We start from the raw sequence: 12,518 nt of genomic DNA on the forward strand, positions 1-12,518 counted from the left end.
GCGTTAGAGACATGCCACGATCACAAAAGGAATGCATTCTTACCGAGCCTCTCCCTTATTGAATAAGGCCATTTTAAAATATACAGGAGTCTTTAATATTTTTACATCTATTTCCCCTTTTTTTAAATGGCACACAAAAGTATAATGTTTCAGCCTTAGATTAGATATAATTTCCTTCCGGTTATTTAAACAAGTCTTCAGTGTAATGGGTCCAACACTTGTAAATTTGATCAATAAATGCTTTGATTAGGAGTTGTTCTGGACTATTATAAAACATGCCTCAGTACAACTTAGACTTAAGAGGCCTAATTTAGACGCCTCTAAAGTGTCAAATTCTAGACCTATTTCCAACCTTCCATTTTTAGCAAAAATTATAGAGAAAGTGGTTTTTCATCAACTATAAAGTTTCTTGGTCGATTACAAGATTTTGATGCATTCCAATCAGGCTTTAGACAATTTCACTCCACAGCTCTTTTAAACGTGTGCAAAGATTGATGACTTTTAGCTACCAGCACTGGGGATTCTGTAGCTCTGGTAATTTTAGACTTGATCGCTGCTTTCGACAATCACAATGTTCTTCTGGTCCGCTGAGAACTGGTAGTGGGCATTAGAGGTGTAGCTTTAAATTGGTTCCAGTCTTATCTTACCTTTGACCAGTGGGGTGCCTCAAGGCTCTACTCTAGTGCCCATTGTATTTATATGCTTCCCCTCGGATCTATCTTTGAGCAGTATGGTATAAGCTAAAACATTGTTATGAAGATGACACACAAATATATATAATGGATTAGACCCGGTGGCCGCCTGCCTCTTGGATGTAAAAGCAGTCTCTATAATGTTTAAGTCTGAATGAGAGTAAAACAGAGATTGTGGTGTTTACCCCTTCAGACAATGCTTTATATACCAAATCTAAATCTTGGGTGTTCTGGCACCTTAAGTAAAGCCATACATAAAAAATCTGGGTGTGGTGTTGGACAGTGACTTAAAACTTGATAGACAAGACAATCAAGTTGTGAAGTCAAGATTCTATCAGTAGTGAACCCTGGTAAAAATGAAGTCCTTTCTTTCTTTTACCAATTTTGAAAGAGTAATCCATGTTTTCATCACCACAAGGCTTGATGATTGTAACTCTCTTTATTTGGGGATCAGTCAATCCTCCTTAAACCGCCTTCAGATGGTTCAAAATGTTGCTGCCATAAGCATATTAAACCTGTCCTACAGTTGTTACATTGGTTAACTGTGCGATAAAGGATTAACTTTAAAGTGCTCTTATTGGTTTTTAAGTCTTTAAACAGTTTAGCACCCTCTTACCTCTTGGACCTGTTGATAGTTCACCAACCTGTGAGAGCTCTCAGGTCTGCCAACTTATGTCTCTTAGTGGTTCCTAGACCCAGACAGAACCAGAAGTCTAAGGGTGATTGAGCATTCGCCGTATAGTTGCTCCTAGACTTTGGAATAGTCTTCCTAAAGAAATCAGAACTGCCCATACACTATCCATTTTTTAATCCAAAGTTTTTATTTGATCTGGCTTATTATTTGTGATTTACAATTGTTCTGCCATGTCTTGGAGTTTTATTTGTGATCATCTCTTTGTTTTAATTCGGTTTGTGGTTACTTACTTGGCACGGCACACTAGTCAATGATAGTTGTGCTTTATACATAAATTGAAATTGAATATTGAGCTTCTATTCACTTTCTGCACAGTTCAAAAGTAAAATGTGCATCTTCCAAAACATTACAAGTAGGCTACTATTACTGTAACACTCACATGAGGTGGAGTTGACTCACAGAAAAAACTATAACTAAAATGAAAGTCTCCTAAAAATGAAGTTGGTGATTAAACAAACATAACTTACATTTCTTAAAGTGTGGCACAAATTCATAATAGGTTTATTAATTTTATTGTTTAAAAGGCACAAGTACAGGCATCATGTTATTTGAACATAAATGATAGCACCAAAAACTGATATCTCCAAAAATTTTCTGTTTGATAGGCACACAATTAGACACATATTAATGGACAAAATGGAATAATAGAGAGAGAGAGAGAATGAGAGAGAGAGAGAGAGACAGTTCCCACACTACACCCAGTGTTTTAGAGATTCTGGATATTCTTGATCATATTAGCACATGTGACCAGTGATGACTTAATACAACAATACAGAACATTTGAGTGAATCAACTATACAAACGATACAAACTATAGATGTGCCTGACTTAATACATGATGTGACATTAATACAAGACTAAATAATGCAGAATAACATGAGGTGGATTATCTTTTTAAAAAAAATCCATGTGAAGATTTTTGGTAGTGTTTGGTTATATCAGTACAGGCAGCAGTCATATAAAACAAAAATAGTTTTTTTCCCCTAGTGTTGTGAAATAATAAAGGCTACAGCATTTAAATGGAGTCGGCAGACTGACAAATCAATAGTGGTTATCAAATCTATGATCTATTTTCATACAATTCATCAAAACACTTGGTTTCTCGTTGACGTGTACCAAAGATTTACATAAACGAACAAATGCATCACTTTGGGCAGTCTATTCAGATTTGGAATTAAATAAATCGCACTTGACAAATATCAGCATGGCACACCGGTGATCAGGCCAAAGGTACAGTAAATTACACAATGAGGCAGAGCATCAAAAGCCAAATCAAAATACAGGGATGACCATGTCATCCGATAATTGCACTTAATAAACCTATTTACATCACTCTCCCAGTCCAAAGTGTTGGCACTTATCCTTCCTTTAATACTTTCATGTGTTTTTACTGACGTGACAAAATAGCAGGTGCAGTGATACAAACTCTCCATTCGTTTAAACAAAGTGGCTGAGCTACCACTGAGCCGTTGTACGATTCTTACATAGAGCGATGATTTAAAACTGAGATTGGAAACGTAAGATCTGATGACACCATTATGTGATGTTCATTAATGTCTGAGGTAGCTCAGTTGTGAAATGATTTACACTGCATAGCTGTCAAGCATACTTTCCCTCTTATCCTCATGGTCATACAAAAATACATTAACATCATGTCATTACAAATATTTATAGAAAATGTTTATTTTTTCCCATGAAATACTCTACTGTAGGAAGTCAAACTTCAGTGCCATCATTCAGGTTGTTGTGCAGTTTGACCTCCAGATTGACCTGTTTGACCTTGACCCCATTGACCTTGTAGGTCTCTGGGTTCTTGTTGAGGACGTTGATGTTTCTTACAGAGCAGTGCTTGCTGTTAAGGTTTTTCTCCAGACGTTCTATACAGACCTCCACCTTTGTGTTCAGAGGATAGTCCTCCACTGTCTTCACAGGCCTCTTTTTTACAACCCTGTGGCACTTTCTGACCATGAGGCAGACGGCTAGAAGGACCAGGAGAATTAGGACGATGGCTGCCATGCCACCCCCAATGGATCCTCCCATCTGGGGATTAAAGGTGCCCGATGGTTCCACCTCAAGCTTCAAGGTCTTCATATTGGTGCCATTCTTTACCTGGTCACCTTCATTGTCGTAGATCAGGGATTCATCCAGCATTAGACGACCTGAACGGTCCACCAGATCTCGGCGACTTCGTTTGAGCTCGTAGGTCACTGAGCGCTGGATTCTGGGAGCAGATATGGACTCGGGTCCAATAACATAGATGACCTGGAGGTACCACTGGTGCCCTGCCTCAACCTAAAGAAGAGCAAATGCAAATAAGATTCTAAGCCCAGCAAAATAACCCCTTTACATATATTATATCCCCTTTATAATCTTGTCCTTTAGCCCAGTTCCCTATAGTCATGGCACACTGTCAGCCTGGCATCTTTTACTAAACAAACAGATCAAGGCACTTCCCCCGAAGGGTACAACTGAATAGCTCTGGCTTTGATATGTGTTTCAAAGAGAAGGTCTATTTAACAACTTAACTTTTTGGTGAATCTTGCCACCACTGACCTTATAAAGGGCATCCACCTTCATTGTGAAACCGTCTACACCTGGCAACGCAGACAAGGACTGGAGATCAGGAAGGTCAGATGCAAACTTGGCTTCAAATGGAACATCATGGAAGTAGTGATCGCAGACGTCAGGCTGCTTCCGGTCCTATATGATACATCATTTAAAATTATTACACAGCTCTCAGGAATACTTAATCCTGTGATCTATTATTTGTGTGGAATTTGAGCTGAAAATGACCCCCAGAGGACTCCAGTGTTACTATTACTGTAATACTGATGGCGTTTTTGTCTTTGATCAATACTCTCTCTCAGAATATTAGAGATTGCTTTAAGATAACATACACACAGCGCTCTCTTTTTTAGTCAACCAAGATGCATGAAATTAATCAAAAGGTTTCTTGAGCATTAGAGACATCTTTTAAAAATATATGAAACAAACAAATTATATATATATATTAGTTCCAAGATACACAAAAACAGTTCAAAGGTCTTCATATTACTCCTTGACCATTTCCATCCACAAAAGTGTACGAGTTAAAACTTAACCACACCAAATGAATCTTGTTAGACTGGTTAAACTGGTCTGGATTTGTTTCAACAGACACCTACCAGAAGCAGGAACCTGTGTTTGAGGTGCTTGTTTGGTTGAATGCATCCATACTGAGGGCCTTCGTTGTAAAGAGTGCCTGTGGGGTCGAAGAAGGGCACATAGCCATCCCGTCCTGTACACAAATATACTTTCTCTAGCTGCAGCTTATAGGCCGAATTCAAGTTCTGGTCAGGATTCCACAGCACTCTGCCATACAGCATTTGACCTGCATAATATCAAACAATGAATGACTGAAAGTATGATAGTGGTGGTAATTATTATTTTTTCATTGCTTTGTTATTTTACCCATCGAAAAGGCTCCTTTATAGTCCATCTCAGCAACAGACATGTCTGCGAGAGCAGGATCCATTAGAAAGACTTTCTCATTATTGCAAAGCTGAAACTCTGTATTCAGAGAGTAGACTACAGGAACAGGGCGGTTTGTCTGCTGGAAGGCGATGGGCAGCAGGAATCTACGGATTGAAATAGAGTGTTACAAGCCCTTGCTCGTTACTGAATATTCTGGTTGACTCACACAAAGAGTTTGCACCTGATGAAACCTGTAAAACGAGTCTACTAAAAGTGGATGACAACTGGCTCTACTAAGCAATGGAAAAGCACCATGGTAACATACTTCTCTGGAGCATGGGCCGTGCAGGAAAGAGGCTTATCCCCAGAGTCGACCCATGCCTGGGTTGGCTGTACCGTGCAGGGGATGAGAAAGACTGTGTACTCCCCAGAGTAGTCTTTCCTAGAGCACAACAGGAAGCACACGATCAATTTGTATTAAGATGGATACACTTCCTTAATGTGAGAGCATTAGAGTTCACGCTGCTTACCTGCTGTACGAGCTTGTGGCTCTCCAGAGTTGGTAGGGAGAATCAAAGGACTGTGCGCTCCACATCAGCTGCAGGTCAAATTCGATGCCTCCCAAGTGATCTGGAGCCATCAGATGAGATTTCTGTCCAGGGAGGGTGTGATGTTCTGGGACAAACTGACCTAGAGGGAGAAGCATGTTTCATCAGTCACTCATAATTCAAGATGTCATATACAAAACGTATTTGGACACTTATATGTTCACGGTTTTATGATTGTTATCATAATAACTGTAATTATAAAAAATGAAAAAAGAAAATTACTGTTGTGAATTAAAATTGTATAACAATAATCAGCATTTTTTATTTATAAATCATAAACTCTTCTATTTCAAAGTTCTAAACCCTTAAACTTTTAACAATTAATGCACTTTGTATTTTATTTAAATTAATTGTGCGGATTCATTTATGTGTTTATTTCATAATAATAAATAATAATTAATTATTAACTTTTCATCAACTCACAAACCCCCTGCAGTTCCTTCATGAACCCTGGTTTCAGCACAATGACAGTTATTCATTTTTAATACTAAGTATTGTCTAAGTACAATTTTAAATGTCTCCAGGTGAAAACATCACGTTATGTTCATAAACAGAAAGGAAATTAGAACGAATTGCTGAAAATTGAAGTTACAGACCTCTAAACTTGGCGTGGGTTTTGAACTCAATCACCAGTCGTCCATCATCCCTAATGAAGATCCGAATGATCTGTAATCTAGCTGAAAGCACGCTGTCTGTCTGGATGCCTAGAGTAAAGAAATGTTTATCAGCAATCAGTTAACATCAGCTGCGACACACTTATGTGATGACAGCAGGTTACACAACAGACTGTGCTTGAGTATGTCCAGTTTCTTTGAGGCTGGAGGTGAAACTAAATGTACCTGTTCTCCACAAGACTGTGTCGTAGAAGAAAGAAAACTCCATCTCTGTGTGGTGCTCCAGGGAGGCCCATCCACGAGGAGCCGTCACATAGATGTAGGACACATAGAGTGGCACCTGCACCGTCAGGAACGACTGAGCTGAGTCTCTGACCTGCAAAAATGCACCCGGATTGCTGAATGGATTAAATCTGCCACATCAGATTCTGTCTAGACAAGAATATTTATACGCCATTTGTGCTGGGATACATGTCATGTGTTTACACGAACCTGAAAGTCAGCAGTTACTGATCCTCCACATACATCAATAAGCTCCGTCATGTCATAATACGCATCAAATGTCCATATGCAGCTCTTCAGATTGAGATGCTTGTACAGCTGGATGGTTCTAGGTTCTCGAACACTAGGGTTGAATTGGTATGGACGGTCATATCCGGGACCCAGGGATATACTGTCATACAACACATCATCCAAGAAGCCGGTTTCTGGGGGAGAATTTACAACATATTTTCCCAGTTGAAACATATTGTTTTAAAATGTACAATATTCTTAATATTTTATTGAATAAATAAATCATTAAAGCATTTTTCTGTAAAGAATATTCAAAACATTCAACATAAAAAAAAACTAGGCAATTAAGTCATGTAGAATATCCACCATATATTTCACTTTCCTGAAGCACAAGACTTCAGATTCAGATTTATTAGCCAGTATAGCCACTATAGATAAATAACTAGAAGAATAACAAAGAGCAATAAATAGTAAAACTAATTGTATTACAAACCAGTGTATTTGTGGTTGCTTTATTATATGATAACTAGAGGTGCTCCGATCACGATCGGCCGATCGTTATGCGTATCTCCTCAGTAAAGCCGGTTTTCTAATCAGCGGTTAATTCCATCAGGTGCGTGATTTCACATAGAGTAGCTGTTAATACACAGAGCCGTTGTTAATAGAGAAGATGCGCAAATCACGTTAATTTTCAGCGTTTATTGGCCCATCTTCTCAGTTAACAACGGCTCTGTGTAGTAACAGCTGCTCTATGTGAAATCACACACCTGATGGAATTAACCGCTGATTAGAAAACCGGCTTTACTGACGAGATGCGCATTAACGATCGGCCGATCGTGATCGGAGCACCCCTAATGATAACAAAACCCAGTTTATATATATATATATATATATATATATATATATATATATATATATATTAGGGGTGTAACGGTTCACAAAATTCACGGTTCGGTTCGATACGATACACTGATGTCACGGTTCGGTTCGGTTCGATACGTTTTAGATACAGCAAAATGTAAAAACATCTCAACTTTTCAGAATGCCGCAAGCGCACCGCGGGTCATGTGACAAGAACCAACCAATCAGCTTCATCCTTTCCCGTAACAACGTTGAGAGCTCAGCCAAGATGAAGGATCAGCTGATCATAGTTGTATATGGATTGCAATTTTGAAATAAATTTAGTAGCAGAGCTACTGCAAGCGATTTTTAGAGCTGCAAATCCATTTATCCTTCGCTGAAATTTCCGCGTCTCATGGAGAGAGCACGTCATTGTTGCTTAGCAAAGACAGACGCCTCATGAGCGCTTCTGCCCGAGCGCTTTGGAAAGGAGGAGAAAGACGCGCTTAGCGTTTTCCATGCGTTTTTAGGCACGATATGTGAACGGCCCCTAAGGCGCTCGCTCACTCAGCACGCGCTGAAGGCTCGTTGCAAAATGTCGAATGCATTTAACAGACCAGAAATATAAGATCCTAAAATAACCAACAGGTCTGGTGTTTGGGTTGGATTCCCTGTAAGCTATAGTGTCTAAATGCTGCAGGGATAGTTTGCTGCGTGCATGTTTCTCCTTTTTTTTCGTCTTTTCCCAGATAGTACTGACGCATATATCCCAGATATTCCCGCTGGTGTTTTTTTTTTTTTTTTGTATTCCCGCTGGTGTACCCTGTCATGTTGCAGATGCGACATACCGTTGTTTTTTTATCCACCACTCTCTTGCCATCACCATTATAGCTTAAAGGGAATCCAAAGTGCACCCAAACACCAGACCTGTTGGTTATTGGAGGATCTTCTCATTTCTAGTCTGTTAAACGCATTGGCTATTTTGCAACGAGCCTTCAGCGCGTACTGAGTGAGCGAGCGCCTGCTGAGTAGCCTAACATAAACATATAAGATGGTGTTTTTTTCTTCTTCGGGAGTGTCAGGGGCGTTGCCTGTTACGTTGTTTGGGTTATTGGGCTACCTTGTTGAACGCATATCATTATATTTCTCTCTCTCTTTTTTTTTTTTTTTTTTCAAATATAATTAAATACTCCAACGAACCGTTCGGTATACATAATGCGTACCGCGTACCGAACCGAAAGCGTCGTACCGAACGGTTCAATACGAATACGCGTATCGTTACACCCCTAATATATATATATATATATATACCGTATTTTTCGGACTATAAGTCGCACCTAAGTATAAGTTGCATCAGTCCAAAAATAGCCATGACAAGGAAAAAAACATATATAAGTCACACTGGACTATAAGTCGCATTTATTTAGAACCAAGAACCAAGAGAAAACATTACCATCTACTGCCGTGAGAGGGCGCTCTATGCTGCTCAGTGTAGACTACAGGAGCACTGAGCAGCATCTCTGGCAGCATAGAGCGCCCTCTTGTGGCTGTAGACGGTAATGTTTTCTCTTGGTTCATTTCTCTCGGTTCACGTCAAATTAATTTTGATAAATAAGTCGCACCTGACTATAAGTCGCAGGACCAGCCAAACTATGAAAAAAGTGTGACTTATAGTCCGGAAAATACGGTACTGTAAAGTGGCATAACGGACTGTTTTTGTACAGCTAAAATAACAAAGCAGCTGTCACCAGAAGTCTTCAAGCTGTTGACGAAAACAGGTTTGTATCCCCTGTCCCTGCTTTGATATCTCACCAGAGATGCCATGTAGATCTTTAAGTGTGACCAGGTTGGAGCAGACATGCTGCTGACGGTAAATAGATTCGGAGAGCAGGAAGTGTAGGTTATGCAGGGGCATGGTGGACACCAGTGGAAGCATTCCATCCTGATGAGGGATCTGTACTGAGATATGGATCCTGTTCCAAGAAAAAAAGTATTACTCACTTGATAAAATGCTGTTTTCTTCTTTGAAGTACTGAACATAGGCTGCAAAATGTCTTCTTTTGAATCTTCAGTTGTCTAACAGTTGGATTTTTTGCTGTTCCTTCAAACGCATAAATTCATTTTGATCTTGCTTTGCCCAGAGGCAAAAATCATCTAGTGCTCTAAAAAAGTCACATGTTTTTAAAACCTAAGTTGACATCTTCGTCTGTATTCAATGATTTGCTTACAAAAAAAGTCTCTCCTGACCTGTTTGGATGCTCTTTGTGTTTGACATCCAGGTATTTTAGAGAGGCAATAAAGGACTGGGCCTGAAAGCCTCGAGCGGTTCCTGTAGTGACGGGGGTGTGGCATATTGATCCCTCAGTGCCAATCGTGGCTATGTTGCTCCTCAGTGGAGTTCCCAGGTGCCCGGCTTTATCTCTGGCCTGAGCTACGCAACGCACATGGAAACGTCTGCTGAAATAGATACTGTCCAGGACCTGTGAAGAGAAGAATATTTATTTAACCACAGGAGCCCAAGATAGAAAGTGAAAATGCTTCTAGATTATTTTACATAGAATCATTTTAAATATGGCAAACCACATGGATGTTTGTACTATTGGACATTTCAGTTAACGGCTAAATTAAAATCATTGTTCGGAAATATTCAATTTAGTTCCAGATTTAATATCAGACTGACCATGTGATTGACTGTGGTGAAAGGTGTGTTATCGGTCACTGTCTCAAAGGGTGACCGTGCTCCGCTGGTGTCTGTGGGAGTTGCAACCTCCCAGCTGAAGTGGACGGAGGTCTGGTTGATGCCTGCCTCCTCACAGCGCTCTCTCATGACTGAGTATTTGGGGTAATGGGGGTCGCAGGGAGTCACACAGACCAGAGGATATCCAGGAGATGGAGATTTCTTACTGCCCTCTTTAGTGACCTCCTGGACGTAGTCATAGTCTGACAGCGACACCACCTGTGAGGAGAGAAAGAAGACCACACGAAGCCAAACTTCAAGAGCATGATTCAATCAAAAGAGAGTTGTGAAAATTCAGCTTTGCCATCATAGGAATAAATTACACTATAAAATTAAATAAAGTCTGATATATTTTACTTTTAATATGGTAGTGTATGTGATTTGTGACAAGTCGATTTTGATTTACTAAATGTCAGCCCTACAAGCATCCTCTGTCTGTCTCTTACAATGGGTGGTGCTGGCAGGATGAGACTTCCTGCAGCTTCCTGATCCAAGATGGTTACTGTGGCCATGGTGATCTCTCCAAGCACGGCTTCAACAGGGTCGTCTGGACCAAGAACCAACGAGAAAGATTCATGCCACTCTTTGTCCTCATTGGACAGGATCTCTACCTTAAAGAGGATGTGGTCCACACCTGAGGAAATCATTACAACAGAATTATCAGATTAGAATGAAGGTCCAGTCTTACAATTAAAAAAAAAGAAATAAATATACTTACCAGGGCTGAACTTGAGAACTCGACTCTTGGGGTTATAGTCGACACCTGACTGGGCTGATCCGTCCCTCGTGCTGCATCTGATCTTGGAGGTACGGTCAAGATCTCCTTTGCGGATTACCTTAATATTCAAAACCTCAATTCCATCTGGACCAGGGGGCTCACGAACTTGGTACGAGGCTTGCTCAAATTCAATCGTAGGAGCTAAAAAGCACGATGTGCACATTTTTACATTTTCAAAGCAACAGTACATTCAGGCAATACATTTTAAAGTAAATGCATACCCATTAAATCGAACCCATGGCTTCATGTTCCAATGTGAAAATTCAAATGTGAATTTGTGTGTTAAGCAACAAGCTAACTACTCACCATCTTCATCATTTGTGATGGTCACAGTCACAATGTCGTTGACTCCAATCATGGCTCCAATCCAGTGCTCACCCTGTGGGCTTCCAAGGTGGACCTGGAACTCCTCTTCTGGCTCGAACACAGAGTCATCTTGGATCAATATGGTACAATTCTTCACCTGCCAATCAGAAACAAGAGACATTCTTTGTCTGGTATTGTGCGAAAACTTCCACACACAGGCTATATGAAAGCTATACCTTATAATAAAATGACTCTGTTCCACTTTACTCACATACTAAATTCACAGAAGTTTGGTTAAGTGATTAAAAATGAATCATGGACAAAAAGAAACCACACCTTTTCCCCTTTTTGGAAAGTAATCCTGGAATCATCTGCATTTCTCCTCTCTTCAAAATCATCCATCACCACAGCAGACATTGTGCGTGTGAAACAACGGACGGAAGACTTATAGGACAGATCTCCCGTCCTAAAAATGGGGATGTGCAGAACACCATCTTTTTCCTTCACTGTATACGCCAGCTTTTCAAACTGCATGCTAGGTACTGTAAGAAGAAAGCACTGACTCCATAAATATGTTTATACAGTATAATGTTAATGGATGTTAATTAACAGACTGTAATGGTTAAGTGAACACACTGTCTTGGGTGGTGTCAGTGATGTAGACCGAGGCTTCATATGGTTCAGTCAGGACCGCTCCATTGGGAGAACTAAGAAACACGATGAAGGACTCTTTCCCTTCGATTGTAGGGTTCTGAATGTCATCCATTATGGTCAAACTACATGTCTAGAAGAGAGTAAAGATGAGGTCTGTAAACACGAATCGTCTTACAGATGTCAGAAAAACAGATAAGAACAGTTTCGTTTGATTACCTCCTCAGTCTTGCCTGGTCTAAACTCCACCTTTTTGGAACTTGGGATGTAGTCAACACCGGGCGTAGCTGAATCTTGTTCAGCAGGACGTGTGGCACACCACACAGAGGTTACAGAGGAGAGGTCACTGCCCTGCCGCAAAACAGGGATTTCGATGGTGCCTGTAGGAAAATACCTTGTACTATCAATAAAGTGTTGGAAGAACTAAAAAAACATACAAACACATACATACAGAAATTTGGGGTTAGTAAAAATATTTTAAATATTTTTATTGGGCAAGGATGCATCAAATTGGTCAAATTTGACAGTAAATGCACTTCTAATGTTACAAAATATTTATATACCAAATAAATGCTGTTTTTAACTTTTTTATGCAACAAACAATCCTGAATTTTTTTTTATCACTGTTTCTC

The 12,518-nt window shown here is 39.9% G+C and overlaps 1 protein-coding gene across 2 annotated transcripts in view; it reads right to left on the bottom strand.

Annotated features, from left to right (window-relative positions):
- Positions 1–1,882: 1,882 nt before the first annotated feature.
- The window catches only part of fras1 (Fraser extracellular matrix complex subunit 1), a 104,970-nt gene continuing 94,334 nt past the window's right edge, over positions 1,883–12,518 (bottom strand). For both annotated transcript variants that reach the window (XM_052557053.1, XM_052557052.1), the window contains exons 57-74: positions 12,106–12,266; positions 11,872–12,019; positions 11,572–11,777; positions 11,236–11,392; positions 10,870–11,070; positions 10,598–10,785; positions 10,095–10,370; positions 9,662–9,894; positions 9,227–9,387; positions 6,554–6,768; positions 6,287–6,437; positions 6,044–6,151; positions 5,370–5,529; positions 5,165–5,281; positions 4,837–5,003; positions 4,551–4,756; positions 3,940–4,086; positions 1,883–3,678 (exon numbers count right to left, since the gene is read on the bottom strand). In XM_052557053.1, coding sequence (XP_052413013.1) covers positions 3,103–3,678; positions 3,940–4,086; positions 4,551–4,756; positions 4,837–5,003; positions 5,165–5,281; positions 5,370–5,529; positions 6,044–6,151; positions 6,287–6,437; positions 6,554–6,768; positions 9,227–9,387; positions 9,662–9,894; positions 10,095–10,370; positions 10,598–10,785; positions 10,870–11,070; positions 11,236–11,392; positions 11,572–11,777; positions 11,872–12,019; positions 12,106–12,266 — 3,578 coding nt within the window. In that variant the 3' untranslated portion in view covers positions 1,883–3,102. The remainder of the gene's footprint in view (positions 3,679–3,939; positions 4,087–4,550; positions 4,757–4,836; positions 5,004–5,164; positions 5,282–5,369; positions 5,530–6,043; positions 6,152–6,286; positions 6,438–6,553; positions 6,769–9,226; positions 9,388–9,661; positions 9,895–10,094; positions 10,371–10,597; positions 10,786–10,869; positions 11,071–11,235; positions 11,393–11,571; positions 11,778–11,871; positions 12,020–12,105; positions 12,267–12,518) is intronic.

Source organism: Carassius gibelio, chromosome B5, assembly GCF_023724105.1.
Source record: "Carassius gibelio isolate Cgi1373 ecotype wild population from Czech Republic chromosome B5, carGib1.2-hapl.c, whole genome shotgun sequence".
Taxonomy (NCBI): Eukaryota; Metazoa; Chordata; class Actinopteri; order Cypriniformes; family Cyprinidae; genus Carassius; species Carassius gibelio.